Source organism: Antennarius striatus, chromosome 3, assembly GCF_040054535.1.
Source record: "Antennarius striatus isolate MH-2024 chromosome 3, ASM4005453v1, whole genome shotgun sequence".
In the NCBI taxonomy this organism is placed as follows: Eukaryota; Metazoa; Chordata; class Actinopteri; order Lophiiformes; family Antennariidae; genus Antennarius; species Antennarius striatus.
The window spans coordinates 12,473,570-12,492,583 of NC_090778.1; the positions used below are offsets into that span (position 1 = coordinate 12,473,570).

At 40.4% G+C, this 19,014-nt stretch overlaps 1 protein-coding gene across 1 annotated transcript; it reads left to right on the forward strand.

Annotated features, from left to right (window-relative positions):
• Positions 1-8,808: 8,808 nt before the first annotated feature.
• On the forward strand, positions 8,809-18,528 carry LOC137592172 (uncharacterized). Its single transcript, XM_068310122.1, has 13 exons — positions 8,809-8,931; positions 9,619-9,732; positions 11,324-11,416; positions 11,787-11,900; positions 12,874-13,068; positions 13,162-13,333; positions 14,581-14,764; positions 14,974-15,083; positions 15,193-15,576; positions 15,717-15,893; positions 16,252-16,436; positions 17,009-17,232; positions 17,775-18,528. The coding sequence occupies exons 1-13, from the start codon at positions 8,809-8,811 to the stop codon at positions 18,376-18,378; spliced, it is 2,679 nt and encodes an 892-aa protein (XP_068166223.1). The 3' UTR covers positions 18,379-18,528.
• Positions 18,529-19,014: the final 486 nt, after the last annotated feature.

Consider the following 19,014-nt stretch of genomic DNA (forward strand, 5'->3'; position numbering starts at 1 on the left):
ACCGAGAGTGGCACCCCTTCATGTTAGATACACTAATCTGCCTGTAGCACTCCAGCAGAGATTTACTGATGACTCCTCTTCGCCCTCTATCACAGAGAAATCATCTGAGCTGTGAGAACAAACTATGGATGCTTGTTCTTATCCATCTTATCCTTCTCTTTTTCTGTTTTATTTTGGGTTTGAGCCCTTACATGAGTACCCCAGTTTATCTCGGTGGGAAGAGTTTTAAAGAAGAGCTCCTGTCTATCTTTTATAAAGTTCAAACCTTAAGTCTAACCTACAGTATTAACATACCGTAATAACCCCTCTATTCTACTTTGACATCAGTCATTCTCAGACAGCACCAGTAACAGACCAAACATTTGTTTTCCAAGGAGGCTTAGGGTGCAGGCTGACTCTAAAACCCAGCTCTCTACAAAACTGTCAAGGAAATCATTTTAGAAGCGTTTGTGTAACCCTGCAAACAATCCAATGACCAACAAACAAGCAAGGCACTTCCTCTGTCCCATTAGGGTTCAACAAAATGTGTCATTATTTTTCCATTTTAGATGAATGCTCATACTTGTTTGGCAAAGTTTTTAATGCTGGATGCCCTTCACGCAGCTATCTTCTGCATTTATCCGGTCTTGGGACATAACCCTAACCCTAACCCTAACCCTAACCCTAACCAAGGGGACCATACACGAGAAGCATGGGCTCTGCCACTGAGCTACATTCCACCTTCCTCACACATTTTCACTACTGTAGTAGAAAATATTATGATTAAAATAAATGCAGGCTCTAAAATAAGATTCAATGGACATTGACCTTTCGGCCAGTGAATTCTAAATAAACAAATAAAGTGGAGCAGCATACATTGGAAGCATGTACTCTACCACTGGGCTAGATTCCCAGCAACAAACGTACAAGCCTTAATGCTGGTTAATTGTGTTAAAAAGTCAATTGTTTGTAAACAGTACCATCTAGTGGCTTTATCAAACTTCACTCAAAAATTACCCTTCAGTGACCATAAGCAACTGTAAAATCAACTGGACAAGTCCAAGTATAATTTGTGAAGATTAAGTTAAACTTAAACTCTACCAACCAATTTTCAATAAGCTTCTAATGGGATGAATTGTTAGAACTTCTTCTGTTCAAGGTCTTCTGAGGACATCTTCCTCCTCTTCCATCCCCAGCTTTGTGTTCCTGCCACCCAGCTACTTCTTCTTTTTCCATCTTATCTTCCTCCACCTCTAGATCCTTCTTCTCCTATTTATCCACCATGCCCTTCTTCCCCAATCTATCTTTCCCCTCCATCCCAAGCTCCTTGTTCCTGTACCTCACTCAGAGGTACCTCACACCACAGCTCCTGGTTCCTGTCAGCCTCCCACATTCCCTTCTCGCTTATCTTCTTCAATCTGTGGAGTAGCCTTTTGCATTGGATTGTATGTTTCTCTCTCTCTCTGTGATTTCAGGACCTAGAATGAAGAAGAGATGAGAGAGATGCTGAAAAAAGAGACGAGATACTGATCCAGGATCAGGATTTTAAGATGAAAGCTATAAAATGGCTCAACAGATATTTTATGTTTCCCTTATAGTAAATTTCCAAAACCCAAAATGGTGGAAAACAAAATGTTAATCATACATGATGTTAACAACCGTGGTTGTAGTACATATTTATTTGACCTTAGCAGCCACTAAAACAAGTGTTTGAGTCCCGCTCGGTGCAGAGTTTGCATGTTCTCATGTCTGTGTGGATTCTCTCCAGGTTCTCCGGCTTCCTCCCACCTCCAAACACATGCGCTTCAGGTTAATTGGCCGGTCCCAAATAGACCATAGGAACGAGTGTGTGTGTGCGTGTGTGTCTGTGTATAGCTCCTCGGTGCACTGGCACTGGTGCCCGGAGTTTCCCAGCCTCGCTCCCTAACAAGACAAGCTGGGATAGGCTCCAGCTCCCTGTGCAAGCGGATGAAGTGGGTTGAGAAAATGAATGAATGAATGCATTACAGTGCGCTCGTTCCTTGCGGGTAATGCGTTCCAGGAACCACACACGATTAACGAATTCCGCGATAGAACAACAAATTATTTATCTTATTTTTTACGGTAACTTAAACGTTCATGACCCCTCCCCATACTGATATCACTTTCTATCTGTATTACCATTTACCACACTCTTGTGGACTGTTTAAAGCCCTTTTGTGTCTCGCATAAGTCTGAGACTCACGGAACATAGCGCACTTCCGGATGCCATCAGCCAATAGAATACGTGTACAGTATCATGTGAAATTCGCAATGAACTGAAGTCGCGAGCGTTGATGCGCGAATGCGTGAGGGCACACTGTATATGTATGTTTTTGACATACAAAATAAGAGCATTAGTTCAGTGAATACCATGTGTGATGAGTGGGAAGACCGTTACAACAGGAGACATACTTTGATACCCTTTCTTTTGTTACCCCCAGTGAACTATGGAAATTTTTAGCAGGTTGAAAACATTAATGCTCCGTCATTTAATCTTATAAAAGGGACCCTCACACACAACCTGTAGTTGGATGTCAAGGAAGTGCCAGCTTGCCACATGGCTACGTAGTCTCCAGCTGACACCAACTCAGGGGCCCTGCTGCTTTGCACAGATGGGAGAGGACAGGAGTGCTATCCAATGACACAGTACAAGGAAGATGTGTTATTTTTACACCCAAGATGGATGGTGGCCCATGAGGTCGTACAGTTAGACCAAATGTCAGAAATTAATCATGTTCATAGAAAAACCTCAAAACTGAACAATCCTGGTGAAAAGTTTGTTATCATTTGGTGCTGGTATTGGTAACACTGGTCATACTAGAATATTGGGTAACTGACATGATCCTGACCTGAACAGCTGACAAAGAGCACCACATCTAGGTAGCAATTTACCTGATCAGTAATCCCTGACACAAACAATGCATTCATTCTAAGTTTGTCCTCCCTCCAGGTAGTAATTTCTACAGCGATATAAATCTCTGGTGCCACAGTAAATCAGTTTCATGTACTCTCAAGAGGTAAACATAAGTAGCAGCGATCTAAAGGTCACCTGTCACCAAACAGTTCCTAATGCAATAAACTGAAACATGACAAAGTGCAATGTGCTAATGTTGTAAGGAGAGCAATTTCTTTTCTTTTGTGCATGTGTGTGTGTGTGTGTGTGTGTGTGTGTGTGTGTGTGTGTGTGTGTGTGTGTGTGTGCGCGAATGTGTGCGTGCCAGAATGCTTGGATTAATGCTTAATGTCCTAAAATCAATGAGCAATAAGCCCTGCTTCCCCATTGGCCAATTCCCAGGTTTCAGAAAAGTGCTGCTCATCCGTTTGATGTGTTGGTATTAGATTAATTTAAGCATAGACCTACCATGAAATTTGATGCACTGGTGCAATAAGGCGGCTCTCTACCACAGTGCCTAGTAACAACAGCAGGGTGTGCTGTAGGTCCAGTATTTGGTAGAAGGTCGACCGCAGCCTCTTGTTGGAGACCTGAGCCACAGTAAGTAGCCTTGATGTAGTGTTCCTGACAGTGGGAACAGATGATGCAGCTCGTCAGACCGAGTGGTAATTAGCCACAGAGGAAAAACAGACCACCGGAAGGCCGCAAGAAGAACTGCCAGCCCACTCTTGTATATGCAATATAATTATATGACAGGGAAATAGATTATGTTTCGGTCTGAGCAGTGTTATTGCGCCCTCAGGTGGTGAAACATTGATACGACAAGAAGACGTGACAGCTGTTCAGTTACAACGAGCTGTTTGTTGTGACGCTGCTTTGGATCCACTCCGTTTTGTACTTTCTGATTTATGCATTAATATATTGTAAATGTATTAAGTTCACGGTCGAAACCATGCGGCACAAGAAAGGAAACAAGAAAGAAATAAGTCTGATAGCCACCACTGTGAAATGAACAACCTGCAGTTTCTTCATAAAAGAGCATTCACTGATTTATGAATTAATTACTAAGAGACTTTAAATTTTATATTAACGATTCTGGTAAATCTTCTCCACATCAAAGGCTCATAAATCACCAAATGTTCTTGAACAATGAATGAATAAAGTTTTGTTTACTGTGTAATGTGTACTGTTTGGTCAAGCTGACATCTGCAAACAAATCAGCACAAGCCAGATGTAGATTCATCAAAAAAAAAGTGTAGATATTTTTTCAATAAACTGATCTCTTTTTTTAGTCACAAAAAGAAATAAGTGACTGGCACCAGCGAGAATAATTGCCAGTTTAAATGAAATAGCCACTTTGGCCTCCCTGTCATGGCTTTTGAGACAAATACATAAAACTTACATCATGTCATTTTGGAGGGCAATTTTATATCAAGACACCTCTCAGAAATCATCCTAGTGGAGCAGAAAAGAAAAACGGGCCTCGGGGGGATATTTAACTTCTGCGACAAACCTTTATTTGATCCAGGTAGGTTCACTGACAGCAGTGCTCATTTGTTCAGGAAATTCTGTTCACATCCACAGTTATTGCTGAGGGGCATCTGAGTGGTGCTAATGGGAGAAAGGAACACTGCTTTTTCATGACAGTAATTCCTTGAACAGATTTGACTTCTTTGACAGTCGGGAGGAAATTGGAAATATTGTAAGATAACTAATGTAGTACAAAAAAAAAAAAGACCCGCTTGATTTGAGTTGGGAAGACGGCAAAGACTGCATTACCATTTTTATGTTTTTAATAATATTCAATCCATAAATACTGTACCTGCATTTCATTTCATATCACAATCAGGGGATTGATAATCTAATGTTTGAGGTGATTATATATGTCTTATATTTTGAAGTCCTTAGGTTAGCTTGTGCTACCTTCTCTTTTAATTTTGGAAAGGCCTGAGTTTCCTGAGTGGATATTTCTGCTTTCTGTTGCAGGCTGAGCATGGTGTTGCAGTCAAGGGCTGGAACTCTTTCTTCCTTCACACCGGCCACTGACCTGTAGTCAGCTCCCCTGCTCTTGGTGCCAGATGATTCTTCTGCAGTACCCATGTGACTTCCTGTTGAACTCTCTCCTGCCACCAGTACCCAGCCTCGCTTTCCTGACATGCTCACTTACTCTCAGAACTTCAGTTTTCCAACTTTTGGATTTCCCTGCACCTGGACTTCCTGGAATCCCAGTTTTCTCGATTTCCTGGTTTTCAGCACAGTCCTTATATCGGATGGGTTCTTGGAAAGGGTTTAAGTTGGAGTCCACATTATTATTCCAAAATGGGCTGTCTTGGTTCTGCACTTCCCCCCACCAGTTACCATCTTGACTCACCGTCTCTCCTCCCTTCACCCGCTGATCTGTCCTCCAAGCCGGCCAAGTATCAGGACTGGCCACGGATTTTCGCAAGGACCTATCACACACGTTGCCACCCACCATCCCTCTGCCTTCCAATAAAATGTAAAATCTCTCCCATCCCGAAAGAGAGGCTATGGAAGCTTATGTTTCTGAGCTGTGGCCGTCTGGTCTAATCCACCACTTTTCTCTTCTGGCTTTCAACAAGGGCAGACGTATTCCTCCTTGTCTCCTGTCTTCCCTTCTTACTCTCATCACTGCTTATCTTGTTCTGTCTGAGAACTCTGTCTGCACTGTCTCTTCAAAACCATCTGGACCCATTATGGGTAAGCTGGGCTCTCAATGGGTAAAATAATTTTGACAAGGAATGCTGGTCCAGGGGAACCTATCTGCTCTGAAGGGATATGTGCTGCAGTCTACATGAGGGATTCTTGGGAAGATTGGAGAGCTGTGTGTCTGACGGTTCGTCCGGTGGAGGACGTTGAAGATATTTATCTGTTTGGATTTATGATAACAGGGCTTCTGCTCCATCGAGTGAGTGTTGCCCTGGTCGATCAAAAAAATTGGGAAGACGGCAGCAAATTAGGGAATCCAAAGGCTTGAGTTCTTTCCCTTCACTAGATACGTGTTGTTGACTCTTTGGCAGTCTCATCCGCATCACAGACGGTGATGAGTGGAAGAACACTTTTTACACTCCCCTCAGCCACTTTTACTAAACCCCTACAGTTTTCAACATCTTTTGAATGGCATTTAATCACTGTGTGTTCATCTTTCTAGATGACATTATCATATTCTACAAGTCCCTTGACGAACAACAACATATTACCTTAGTTTTGCAGTGCCTGCTGGAAAACAAATTGAATGTCAAACTACAAAAGTGTGAGTTCCATGCCTCCTTTGTCAGTTTCCTTGGGTACATCATTGTTTAGGAACAGATAGAGCCAGACCCTGTCAAGATTCGAGCAGTAGCAAAATGACTAACCCCCAATACCCTTGAAGAGCTCAAGATATTTCTTGGCTTTGTGAATTTCTACTGTTGCCTCATCCATGACTATAGTAAGGTTGCTGCCTCGTTCATCTGTCTCAACTCCATCATGTCCCTGTCCCGTTGGACCCCTGACTAAGCTTTCTCTGCACTCAAGGCCTTATTCACTAGTGCCCTCATCCAGACCCGTCTCTACAGTTCGTTGTAAAGGTGGATGCCTCAGACAAAGGGGTTGGAGCCGTTTTATCCCAGTGAGGCCCTAACTCCCACAAACTATACCCCTGCACCTTCTTCTCCTGGTGTCTCAGCTCAGAGCAAAATTGTAATAGTGGAAATCGAGAGTTTTTGGATTTTGTTTTGACTCTGCAAGAGTGGGAGCATTGGCTGGAAGTTTCTGAGCTGCTCTTCTTCATCTGGATGAACCATAAGAATCAGGCTTATCTTCAATCTGCTCTACATCTGAACCCACACCTAGCTCACTGGTCCATGTTCCTCAGCTGAGTCAATTTCACCCTGTTCTACCGGCTTGGAATCCAGAATGCAGATTCTAGCATCTAGGATCCAAAGGCCATTGACTGTATGGTGAGCACTACTACCAAGGCTATTGAGTTGGTGATGAGGGAGGCACAGAAGGACTCTCCAGACTGAGTGAATGGCACCCAACCTGCTGTTTGTTGCTCCTGTGGCACGCTCTCACGGTCTGAAATGCGGACATTTCTCTAAATTTCCTAGTCATCCTAGAATCCACAGAACGCTCCAGCTCATTAAACTGCATTTCTGGTGGCCTTGTGTCAGTCAGGACACCAGGGACTGCGTTGCAGCCTGCTCTCTCAGTATCTGCAGCAAAGCCTCTCATCAGCTACCTGTTGGTCTGCTGTGCACCCTACAAATCCCCATCTGCCCTAGGTTTCACATTGCGGTGGATTTTGTGAGTGGTTTACCTCCTTCTGAAGGTAATACAGTTATTCTCACTGTGATTGTTTCTCCAAATCAATTCCCTACATCCCACTGCCCAAGCTACCCACTGCTCTGGAGACAGCTAATTTCCTAATTAATCATGTATTCATACTTCATGGTATCCCCATGGACGTAGTTTCTGATCATTGAGGGTGGAGGCTGCTCTTTGCTGCATTACTGCGCACCACCCAGCTTCCCAGAGTTCTTTTCTTCTAATGATTGAATATGCTTCCAACTCCCTCTCCTGTTCTGCCACAGGTATGTCCTCGTTCATGGTATTATGGTTTTCCACCCATCTTGTTCCCCACACAAGACGCCATCCCTGTGGTGGCAGATCACCTCCTTTGGGATCTGAAGGACTGTCAGGGCAGCTTTCACCCACTCTGAGGAGTTGAATAAGCAGTTGGCTTATATCATACCATTATTGTATTTTTGAAAATCTGTTCCCACCATTTTCTATCATCACTAATATCATCAGTTGTTCATTAGAAATCAACAAAAAGATATGTCTGTATCATTCAGGCCAAGTCTCATTAGTTTTCCACCTCTTCTTTCGCCTCCTCACCTGGGTGCCATATATCCTCTTCACAATGCCAACTCCTCTCACCTATTGGAACAGCTTCCTCTGGTCATCAATCAACCCTCTTCTTATACCACTCTTTATAATACAGTCCCTGCTAAATTCTTCAGTGTCTCTGAATTGTAATTGTAATTTTTTATCTTTGCCTTATGGATATTGACCTGTAAGTACCTGTTCTGTCCCCAACCTGAATTTTGCTTTGTCTTTCATCCTCGGCCACGGGATTTTTTTTGCCTCCCATCTGCTTTGTGTTCATTAACTCACATGAGGACTGTAATAAAAAGACCGTTAAGTATATAGCAATTAAGTATAACCATAAAATACATGTACACCTCTCTGACGATGTACTGTCATCAAATACATATTGTTCATTTTAAATATTGATATTTTAAAGTCCTGGAATATCCGACAAACTCCATGGAAAATGTACCAGCACTGAACTATGCCTTCATACATGCAGGATTTGCCTCCTTTTGCCAGTCTGTTGACTCCATATGCTTATATGATTCATCTGTCAAAGTCTGGGAATTTCTGCTTTTGGTAACTGCTGCTTTATATTAAATACAAATTATTCAACAGACAGAGTAGGAGGAAATGAAATATTCTTCCTACTTGGTTCTGAGAGAGAGGCAGGAGGGATGGTCAGTAATCTGAACTGTCCCCTGAGAGGAGGATGTTACATAAGTTGTCTGCAGCATGCAGTGTATATGGCTACGACACAGGATCGATTTGTACCTCACTTCAAAATGTTCTTTGAGGCAGCTTATATATCTCCATATTGATCACTGATGGCTTTTATAAATCTTGGGTCTTGAAAGATGCTGAGTGGAGGAAAGTGATGAATCACCTCTCCTGCAAAGCGGTGCTCACATAATGTGTCACATCATGGATACTCAGGGTGGAGGTGTGTGGCAAGCCCATAATAAGCTGACACACTGCTTCAGTGAACATGGCAGGAAGAAAATGCTGGACAGCCAAGCCAAATACACTCAGAACCCCAAATGGTTTATGGACATGATGGATCCAGCAGGCAGACGGAGCATGTAGACCTCCAGCAGCCCTTCGGCAAAGCCCGAGGGAAACGTTATAGAGCTGTTCAGTACACAAAAGGGGGATCAGCCTTCGTGAGTGTGTGTCTTATACTTTTGACAAAATGTAACAAATTAGGTTACATTTATGATGGTTCAAATATATAAAATCTGTATAGTGACTGATATTCTGCTGTGGAAGTTTAACATTTAAAAAAGTAGGTTAAAACAATCCAACTCTGTCCTGAGTGTTGACCACATCATATATCTTCACCAGTCAATGGATTTGGATTTACTTGGAATAAAAATCAAACTATTTATTAAATTTCCAAGATGACCTGCTATGTGGACCTTAAGTAGGTGATGCTTTGTAACCCCCTGTGTCGTATCCACTGCTTGATATGTAAAATCTCCCTCTTGTCTCCTTTCCTGTAACAAATAGATGGCATATATAAACCAAAACTGAATTAATCATATGCTTGGGGTTTAGTTGCCTCAAAGGACTCTATCTTTGGAAAACTTTAACTAAATCCTCTCTTTGCATGAAAATATAAAACCTTTGGGAGCTTGGCTGTCTTTTCCAAAGACATTGGCAATGACAGCCAAAAACTATTAAGATTCTATGATGTTGTCAGCTGCTAAATTTGTGAACCTAAATGTTTCTTAAGGTGGGGAAGGCTTCCTGAACCCATCACACTGTAGCTTTAGCATACAGTGTGAAGGTCAGTGATGAAACATGGATGAGGAATCAGTCTCAGCTAATATCTGTCAAGTGATCCAAAGGTGTCGGTTGCTCAAGTGTCACTGGCCGGCGTAGAGAACAGGAGATCAGCAGCTGTGAAGGGATCAGATCACTTGGTGGAAAGACTTTCAGCTCACGACCACTCAGAACTACAGGTAAGATCTGTGTCCTGCAATTTGATGTAAAATTAGTCAATAGAAAGAAAAGCTTAAACCCTTAATTACAGATTAGAAATGAATACCAAGCAATGTTACTTTTAACAGCAAAGCTATCAGTAATAAAAGTAAAACAACATGAGTATGACTGTACACATTGTCATATACCATGCCTTAACAGTTGTAGATGAATATTCAAATGACTAACTGGTGTTTCAATGAAACGCAATGTTGGGAAAGACGTTTTTCTAATGAAATATCATATTCAAAGAAGAAAGATTAAAAAGATTAAAGATCCCTTTACAAGTCCCCCGTAGGGCAAATTATTTTTCCACTCTTGTTGTTAGTATAGTGATCACAATATTCATCTGTACTTTTTGACCTTGAGATTTCAATATAGTACAGTATTTGTAATCTGAATTTTTCTTGTGCTGATAGTCTGGACGAAAATGCAGAATTTGCTCTGGTTCCAGGGAATTAAGTGTGAAATAAAATGTATGACAGAAGCAGTATAAGTTGTAAGAATTATTTTGAGGAGTTTACACAGCATTCAAAACAAATAATTTGTAGTTTTGCAGCCCTATATCTCTTGTTATTTACCACCTGTAGCTGTAGGCAGTCATGCACACCGTACGTAGGCTGCTAATCTCAGGACATGGCTGTCTGCCTGCTGACTCCTGTCCTAGAAGCACTGAACGCAGAAGATATCATGGCTGCAGACGCAGCTATCAAGTTGCAGTTTAAGTCACTGACTCCCTGTGGAAGAAAAAGGATGGCTTGTTGGATTACAATTAAAAAGGATTTGTGTCATCTTAATTCCTTTTTCACCAGGTGGATTTATCTTGTTTTAAGCACACAAGACCAAGGAGGGTTAAATGATTTTATGTATGACTTAAATTTAAATGCGGGACGTAATTAAAATTATGTGGGACATCATCCATTTTTGTGAGAACATAGAAGTGAGATGCACTTCTACTGTATGTTCTCACAAAACTGGTTTACGTCCCACATCTCCACTGTGATAATAACAGGATGCATTTTTCACCCTTAGATCATATAGCTGGCATTGCTGATCTTAACTGAGTATTAGTTTATTGACTTTAGTTGATCTGACTTAGTGATTATTTTTCTTCAGACTTGATGACTTCAGTTAATTGAACATCTTCAAAACCACATTTTTTTCAACATTTAACTCTTACTTATGTCTTCTTCTGCTGAGATTGAAATATCTTTTGCTGGTATTCTATGAAAATTAGTTTACTAGTTCTTTGTTGTTGTTTTACTGTTTGTTAATTGGTATAAATATTTTCACAAAGTTTTCAGTAATATGTAAAAATCTTTATATACAGTAGTTGTTTCTCAACAAAAATCCTTATACACGGCAAAATACTCATTCTGACTATAGCTACGTACCTTTGAAATTATGAAGACCACCACAATGATCGTATGATACTTATGATATTTGATCAGATTGTTGCTGTATGTCCAAGTTGTTACAATGTGGTGCTTTACTCGACATTCATGTTGCATGATTCTGTGTTCCTGTCTCTGAGCTGATGTACTGATGAATCTCTATCTTGTCCTGTATTAGATGGACACAGCGAGGAGAATTAGGAGAAACAGTCGAACTCTCCTTCAGGATCTCTTGTACAGAGGAGTCCATGGAGGAGACAGAGATACTCCCGTAAGTCTAATTTGCATGGCTGATCAACTATCATCAAGGATAGTCAGAGGAAGTTTGGTGATCTCCTGTGTTGGTTTGTTTGAATGCTAGAATTTTGAAATGTTTCCTACATATTTTGATGAAATTTTGTGTTAGAGTGGATCTTGGGATAAGAAGTGTTGATTAGATTTTGAAGGCTGATGAGCAGTACTTTGCAGAATTTCGGTCATATTCGAACATTGCAAAATATGGTCATGATTAATATTTGGAAAATCATGAAATTACAAACTTCCAAAAAAAACCCCAACCCTTGTTTGATTTGTAACTGAATATCTTGTTTTTATAGTGCATGAAATAGTCAAACAGATTTTTTTTCCTTGTTATTTTACAGATCCCTGCTCAGCCTGGTAGAAATGATAAAATGAACCACTCTATTGCTAGTGTAATCAGAGGGAAGAGCAAACTCCTCCTTCTGGAGAACCCTAACACCGTGGAAGTGTACAAGGTTAGCATCCAGCTTTTAGAACACACCATCATCATCTAGTTTATGCATTCATTTTCTTCCAAATGAATCTAATTTATGGGCTTTTGTAAGTGGGACATGGAGCACACAGAATAGTACATTAAGAATAGAAAAGAACCAATCAGTGAAATAATAATCAAGTAAATTTTACTGTCGAGTTAACGAGGAAAAATGAATTGGGGTGGAATTCTGTTGCTAACTTGGTGAATAAATTAATTGACTGAACACATACAGTACATCCACCTAATCCTAACAATTTATTTGGAAATTATTTTAGAAAATCAATTCATGCTCAATAATGAAACTTTTAGCAAGTAAAACTAACAGAAATGTTGTGATTCAAATATTAAAGAAGAAAAGACAAACATGTTAAAATCAAATTTGCTTATTCTGTTTCCATATAATAATCCTGCCTCTTGCTTTCCAAGAGTATTGATTCATCAGTGATTTGCTTCTATTCTCCATCCATTAAAACATTATCTTATGTTCAACTTATCAAATCACAATATACCATAATACTGAAGTGCAGACCATTGCTGGACACATGGAGATTGACGATGTAAAAAGAAGTTGCGTATATACAATACCTTGTCTCAGGCAGATATTTTGCTCATTTTTTGGCTTCTAACCCTCATGCAGACTCCAACAACATTCAGCTAATCATGAATAAACTCTAATAACAGGGATCCAAACAAACCACTGATTTCATCAGGGTGAGTAAGAAGTCCTGTAAACACGGATCACAGTTCGCAGAGCTCGGGGAAATCCATTTTATTTGTTCTGGTTTTAAATCAAAGTCTAAGAAATAATAGAAGTATGCTATTTTTAGTAGGATTTCAGCCTTTCAATATAATGTACATGTCACAAATCATCAGAAGTCAAAAAGAATATGAAAGGTCAATAAGAATGTAGAATACATTTACCTCTTTACTCTTTTATATTGTGCCCAACATAGCTTCATGATTCAACAGCCTGTTCTAACAGATCTGTTAAAGATGGCATTTACCTCCCTGCCATCAAAACCAAGCTCTCAAGTCTGCAGTCCATGAAAACGGCATTAAGTCAGTCCTGTCCTTACCTGTATGACAAAAGGAGAGGCTCGTTCTCCTCGGTTGTCTCCCAGGGAACTGGAGGTTTCCCCCCCAAAAAGGTAATCTAACTTCTAATTTCTACAAATTATATTGACATTTCCATTGGAAGTGAAAGGTTTTACTCATTTCATCATCCCCTTGTTTTAAATCAGAGCTATCTCAAGGTACAAAAAGAGGCAAAGAAATCCAATGTCACTGTGACAATGATCTACCTTGGACAAGGCTGTCGGGGGACAGGGTTGACACAAGATGAACTGAAGATACTCCAGCAAGTCAATGGAGGGGAGAACATCTGCGTCTTTAAAGGCCTAGTTGCTCCAGGAGGTAGGAGGTGTGAAATGTAATGCAGTTGCCTACAAACACACAAAGCAGTAGTTTAAATATAATTTCAAAGAACCTGCCCTTCAATGCCTTTATTATTTCAGCCATTCTCAAAAGAAAAATGCTATAATTTCCCTTTAGTAAATATACCACAATAGAATGAAGCTACAGATGTTGAAACTCCTTGTTCTTTTTCTGCAGTTTATTACTCATCTGCCCTCAGCGTAACGTTGTAAATGATAAGGACATTGGCCTAAGGCAGTGTTTGAGTTTACTGAGAATAGAAAGCAGATTTGTGCCCTGATCACATAAAGAAATCAGGAGACAAGATGAATTATTTAGTCTTTGCAGTGGGTACACGTGGATACACATTGTACAGCCAGCTCTGTGAGGAGAGAATGTCAAGCAGTTGGAAGAGAAGGAGGGATTTCTCCTTGGGACTGTCTAGCTGATGTGTTTTCTAAATGCTCAGTCGCTGCATGACATATAACTGTAAAAAATAAGAAGAGGGATGGAAGCAGATTTACCATCTGTAAGATTTATAGTCATGTTATATTGATTTCACACAAAAAATTTAGAACAATTGTAGGTGACTGCAGTGTGACTGTTGAGAAATGTTGTAATTGTAATTCATTTTCAAAGAATAAAAAGCTATAGGGAACCATGTTTTACAATGGCATAGCCTTCCTCCTGGGTAAAAGATCTCTCCTCTTGCTCTTTCTTTGAATTATACTCTACTCAATCGCTCCAACTGCTCCTCTTAACTCCCCCTATGAGATGTGACAATGTCTGACTTTAGTCCTGATGCTTTTCATTGTTAAAATAACGTGATGGCTGTGGCTCAAGCGGTTTGACCAGAGGCCCACTTATCAAAGTCTGCAAGTTAACATTAATTTTTTTTCTTCTTCTTGTTCTTCTTCTGACTTGGTTGAACAAAATAGCAGGGAAGGAAAAGCCACAAAATGTTTTCGACCATACTGTATTAATATTTTATTTCATTGTATTTGCCTGTATAATATTAACATAGTACAAACTTGGAAGAAAGTACTGTATATTATTCAGCTTGGGTCATACAGTACAGACACGTAGACATGGATTGAATATAATGACAAAATTTACTGATAGACAAAAAAACACAGCTTGAAAAATAAAGATCAGAATTTGTGGTACTACTCATCCTTTAACAAGTGCATTTACAGTCCTGGTCCTGGTTTATTTTAAAGGTAATATTTTTCTCCTTGTATTATTAGAGCAGTTCCAGTTTGTGTCCCAGAGACACAGAGGTTACCCTTTCAGTGTTACCTTATATGTCAATGGCCTCATCGTGGCAAGAATCAGCTCCTGCTGTGAGTACCGATACGCTCCTGGCTTCCAGCAGGGTAGGAAGAGCTGCTTCCGCTTGACTTGGCTGGCTGGAGGGCTACCATGCTACAGGTCAGGTTTCATCCTATGGGAAGATGACAGCATAGATGGATAATGAGAGATTAGTCCCATATGAAACAGACTGAGTAAATCCAATGCTCTGACGATATTATATGTCAACACAGGAAGGAAAAAAATGAATTCAGTACAAGGGAACATTATTAGTGGTTAAGCAATGAAAGAAACATGAGTCATCACAGAAAGTACATTTTTTATTCCAGATGTACTACTCTGAGAAATACATACAGCTCTTGTCAGCGATTGGACAGGGGTACAAAAGAGAACTTTATTCTACCTCTGAAGGGCCCTGGTAATACCACAAACCCTGGAAGTGAGTCTCACAGTTTTCAATTTATACTCAACTTATCAACATTGATAACAATTTTGATCCAAATGTTGTATTTAAGAAGAAAACATCTTTCATTATATTTTCAATCCAGGCACCATTCAGTCATGCCCATCATCTCCTTTATTTATCCCAGCCAAACCAGAGACCAAATCAGTGAGAAAGACAAGAAAGCAGACCAAAGATGGCAGTGGTGGATCGACAGACAGTGAAGACCACTCTGTAGCTAGGATTAAACAGATTTCCAAGAAGAAACAATGTGTGGGTCAAACTAATCAGAAGGAGAGGAAAGGCAGGACTGCCAGAAAAAATAGAGACGGACAGGATGGCAAGAGCTCTGAGGTCTCATGGCAGTCAATAGAGGTTAAAAAATATGATGGCCAAGCATCATCTGCCAGACAAGATCAGGAGACCACCAGTAATATCTCAGCCCTGCAGACGGAGCCGCCGCGATCAAACAAGTTGGACAAAGTCCCCGGTGAGCACTGACTTCATTCCAGGAAAAGAATAGTGGTGAAAAATCATTTATGGTTTTTTTTTTTTTTTGCGGAGATCCAGATGGCCCCCTGCCTTTGTACAACCAAAAGTGAGGAAGAACGAACATGTTTCTTTTTAAAGATTCATTGCAGGATGAAGAAGCACCGACTCAGCAGAACAAGGAGAAACAGAAGGATCTGGGATCAAATGGGAAAAAAAGAGATGGAGAAAGACTGAAGGACTTCTATGAAGAATGTGTGGAAATGAGCCACATGCTGGAGCAGGGCCCAAACAAACACAACTGGTTCAAAGCAAACAGTGAGTAAAATAACAGCTGCACAGTAGGAATGAAGTGGAATTCCCCAGGAGTGCTGAATGTGATTTACACGATACATTCTAGCATAAAATTCTGAATGTTATAAAGAGACGCATCGAATAATCTCTGTTTGAGAGGAAATGAATGATGTGTGGGAGAGATTTTGCAGACAACCACACAGAGGCTTGCATACATAAATGTCTTTTCTCCTAAACATGAATGCTAAACTACATCTCATATTTCATATTTACTTGCAATCTCGCATCAAGCATAAGCATAACCATCACTGCTTGCACTAAGCTTTATTGCTTTATTTATTTTTATTGCACCTGAGTTGTCTCTTTCTCTTCGTACGCCAAGTACTGGAGAGATGCCGACTCCAGAAGAGACTGTCATCGTGGCCCAAAGTTCTGGACTCTGATGTGGAGCAGAGCGGAGAAAGTGACACAGTTTCACAACCTGATGGAGAGCCTGAATTAGATGGCACCGCCAGCCAAAATGCTGGCAAACAAGAGCCCACTAAGGAACAAGACCTGCAGGCACAGGTGTGTGTACAACATAAGTCACTGTGGTGAATTTGTGCTGTTGCCAGGAAGGCTCTTGGCACTAAATCATTCTAGCACCTACATGCTCATTATATGTTAGTGCTGAATCTCATTGCCAAATAACACAATAAAATGTCAAAGGAAAAACAATTTATCTTTTCAGTGTTAATAGGAAAAAGTAATGCAGAATAAATCATACTGCAATAAAAATGAAAATTGGAAATTCTAACGTTATCTGCTCACTGTTTTACATTGAGCAGATTTAATTGTCATTGTATTTACTGAGTTTACACCACATAATATTAGATATAAAACTCTAAAAAGAACATCTTTTTCAATTACAGGATAGATTGTCACATTTGGCTGCTAAAATTCTAATTACTCATTCTATTCTTGGACCAATTAATTATCAGGATGTTTATACATAAAGGGTTTGTCAGTTTTGTCAGGGACAGGCAGACTTTATCGGTCTTATCGGCTATGATGAAAGACTTTCCAACAGTTCCTAAAAATTCAATGTTTTGCACCATTTCAAACCAAAGCCATAACTTCCTCTTGGTTTATCAATGTAGTTGGATGCCATGATGAAGGTGCTGAGCACATCTGAAGAGGTAGAACAGCTGGTTCTGAGGAATACGGACCTGACAGATGACCTTCTGCTGAGCCTGGCGGGGGCCCTCAAAAGCAGCCTGTCTGAGGTCACACTGCTGAACCTGAATCTCAATCTCATTGGCCCATATGGTGCTCACATCCTGCTGGATATTCTGAGGGTGAAGGCTCAGGTCAGAGGCTTACAGTAAGTACCACAGAGATGTGTTACAACAGCATGTGACAAAGGAGAACAATTTAATATGAACAGCACAGGAAAGTGTTCCAATATGACTTTGGAACTTTCAGTAAAACTCAGCAAATTTATGTAGCCATTTTTTTGTAGTTACATGACATATAGCAATCTCTTATTTATTTGTTATCTTTCTATTAACTGTATATTCAATGAACACTTTAGAGTGCTTCAAACACACTGCTGTAAGAGCTGAAAGTTTTATTTAAATGAAGATTTACAGATTTATAAGAGCGCCAAGCTCTTTATAATTATTACAACATCATTTGAAAAACTGAATACAAAGTCTATCCTACTAACAGGGAAATGTATATAAAATATCCCATGAAATGAGCAAAATTTTCTGTAGAGTAAGCAAACAATACGTTAATGTATCATCGTCAGCATTATGCACAACAGAACATTTTCTATCGAAATAATGAAGGTGCTCAACCTCTGAATTGAGCTGTTCTGGAAACGATCACTGAATTAGTTTCAATTGTCTTCCCTTTCTACAGCCTGTTTGGAAACAAACTGCGTGACCATGGTGTGCTGACACTGCTGAATGGAATAGCTGAGCTGCAGGAGCAAACAGCAAGAACTGCTATGGTCATCCAGCAGTCGATGCTTCTCCCATCAGAACAGAATGTGAATCTCCAGCTTCCTGAAGGATGGAACTCTTTTAGGGTGTTCACACTTTTGGAATTGGACATTGGTGGAAATGGCCTGAGCAGTGAAGGGGTGAAGGTGTTAGCATCATACATGAGGCATCACTCATACCTTCAGTACCTGGGGCTAGCACAGACCTATGGTGTTGATCTGGCTGCCTGGAAGGAACTGTTCAACAGCCTCAAAGGAAACAATGCTCTGACTCAGATCATCTTGGATGAGAACAACTTAGGAGACCCGGGGGTCAGGCTACTGGCTGAAATGCTGAAGGACAATATGAGTTTGAGAAAGGTGGATTTGGACAGAAATGACATCAGCGACGTGGGAGGAAATGACATCATGGGGGCATTGCTATGCAGGATGGAGTTCCCTCTCAGGCATCTGAGCCTTCAGGAGAACAACATCAGCGCAGGGCTAATGAATAGGATACAGGAAGAAGTCAAACATAAGTGATTTATGCACAGGGTAGGGGAATCCAAATCAAGAGGTCCTATGTGAAAAAAAGAAAAAGAACACAACCTATGAACTTCTTTGTTTATATTTTGACTAATTATCTTGGCTTTCAAACACAACTATAAAAACCTCTTCCTTCCTGCAGCTGGGTGGCCCTATAAACTGCTGATTCTGGATTCTGCTGATTTCATGCATTTTGAAAGAGAACTCAATAAAATGAACCTTTTTCTTTGAGATGAGGTTAGATTTTTACCTTGAGGTTTTTTCTGAGGTGTTTTTTTTTAAAGTCACATCATCTATTCTCATCCTGTCATTCTTGTCTCCCCATACTCAGACAGATAGAGCTTCTCTTCAGAATCTAAAACATAAGGAGGAAAACTAGGGCAAATTCATCTGAAATCTGAAGCTGCCATCTCATTGTTATGTCAACACACACATAGTCAGAATAACTATGTTTGATCAAAGCTTGTCAGAGTGGTAATTACCTCATGCTCCCAGGGCTGCAGGTCATGATTCTGTTGAAACCAATCCTTCCACATTTCATGTGCAGCCGTCACAAATTCCTTTGTATGGAAAACCTGGATAAAGATCTTCTCCAGGGCTACAGGAGAGTGACAGGCTAATGAGACTAAGACA

Bases quoted from the DNA above. Each gene is read 5' to 3' on its own strand.
- LOC137592172 (XM_068310122.1), top strand. From the start codon at position 8,809: ATGGTTTATGGACATGATGGATCCAGCAGGCAGACGGAGCATGTAGAC. The intron at 15,577-15,716 runs GTGAGCACTGAC...TTCTTTTTAAAG, and splicing joins CAAGTTGGACAAAGTCCCCG to ATTCATTGCAGGATGAAGAA. The intron at 17,233-17,774 runs GTAAGTACCACA...CCCTTTCTACAG, and splicing joins GCTCAGGTCAGAGGCTTACA to CCTGTTTGGAAACAAACTGC.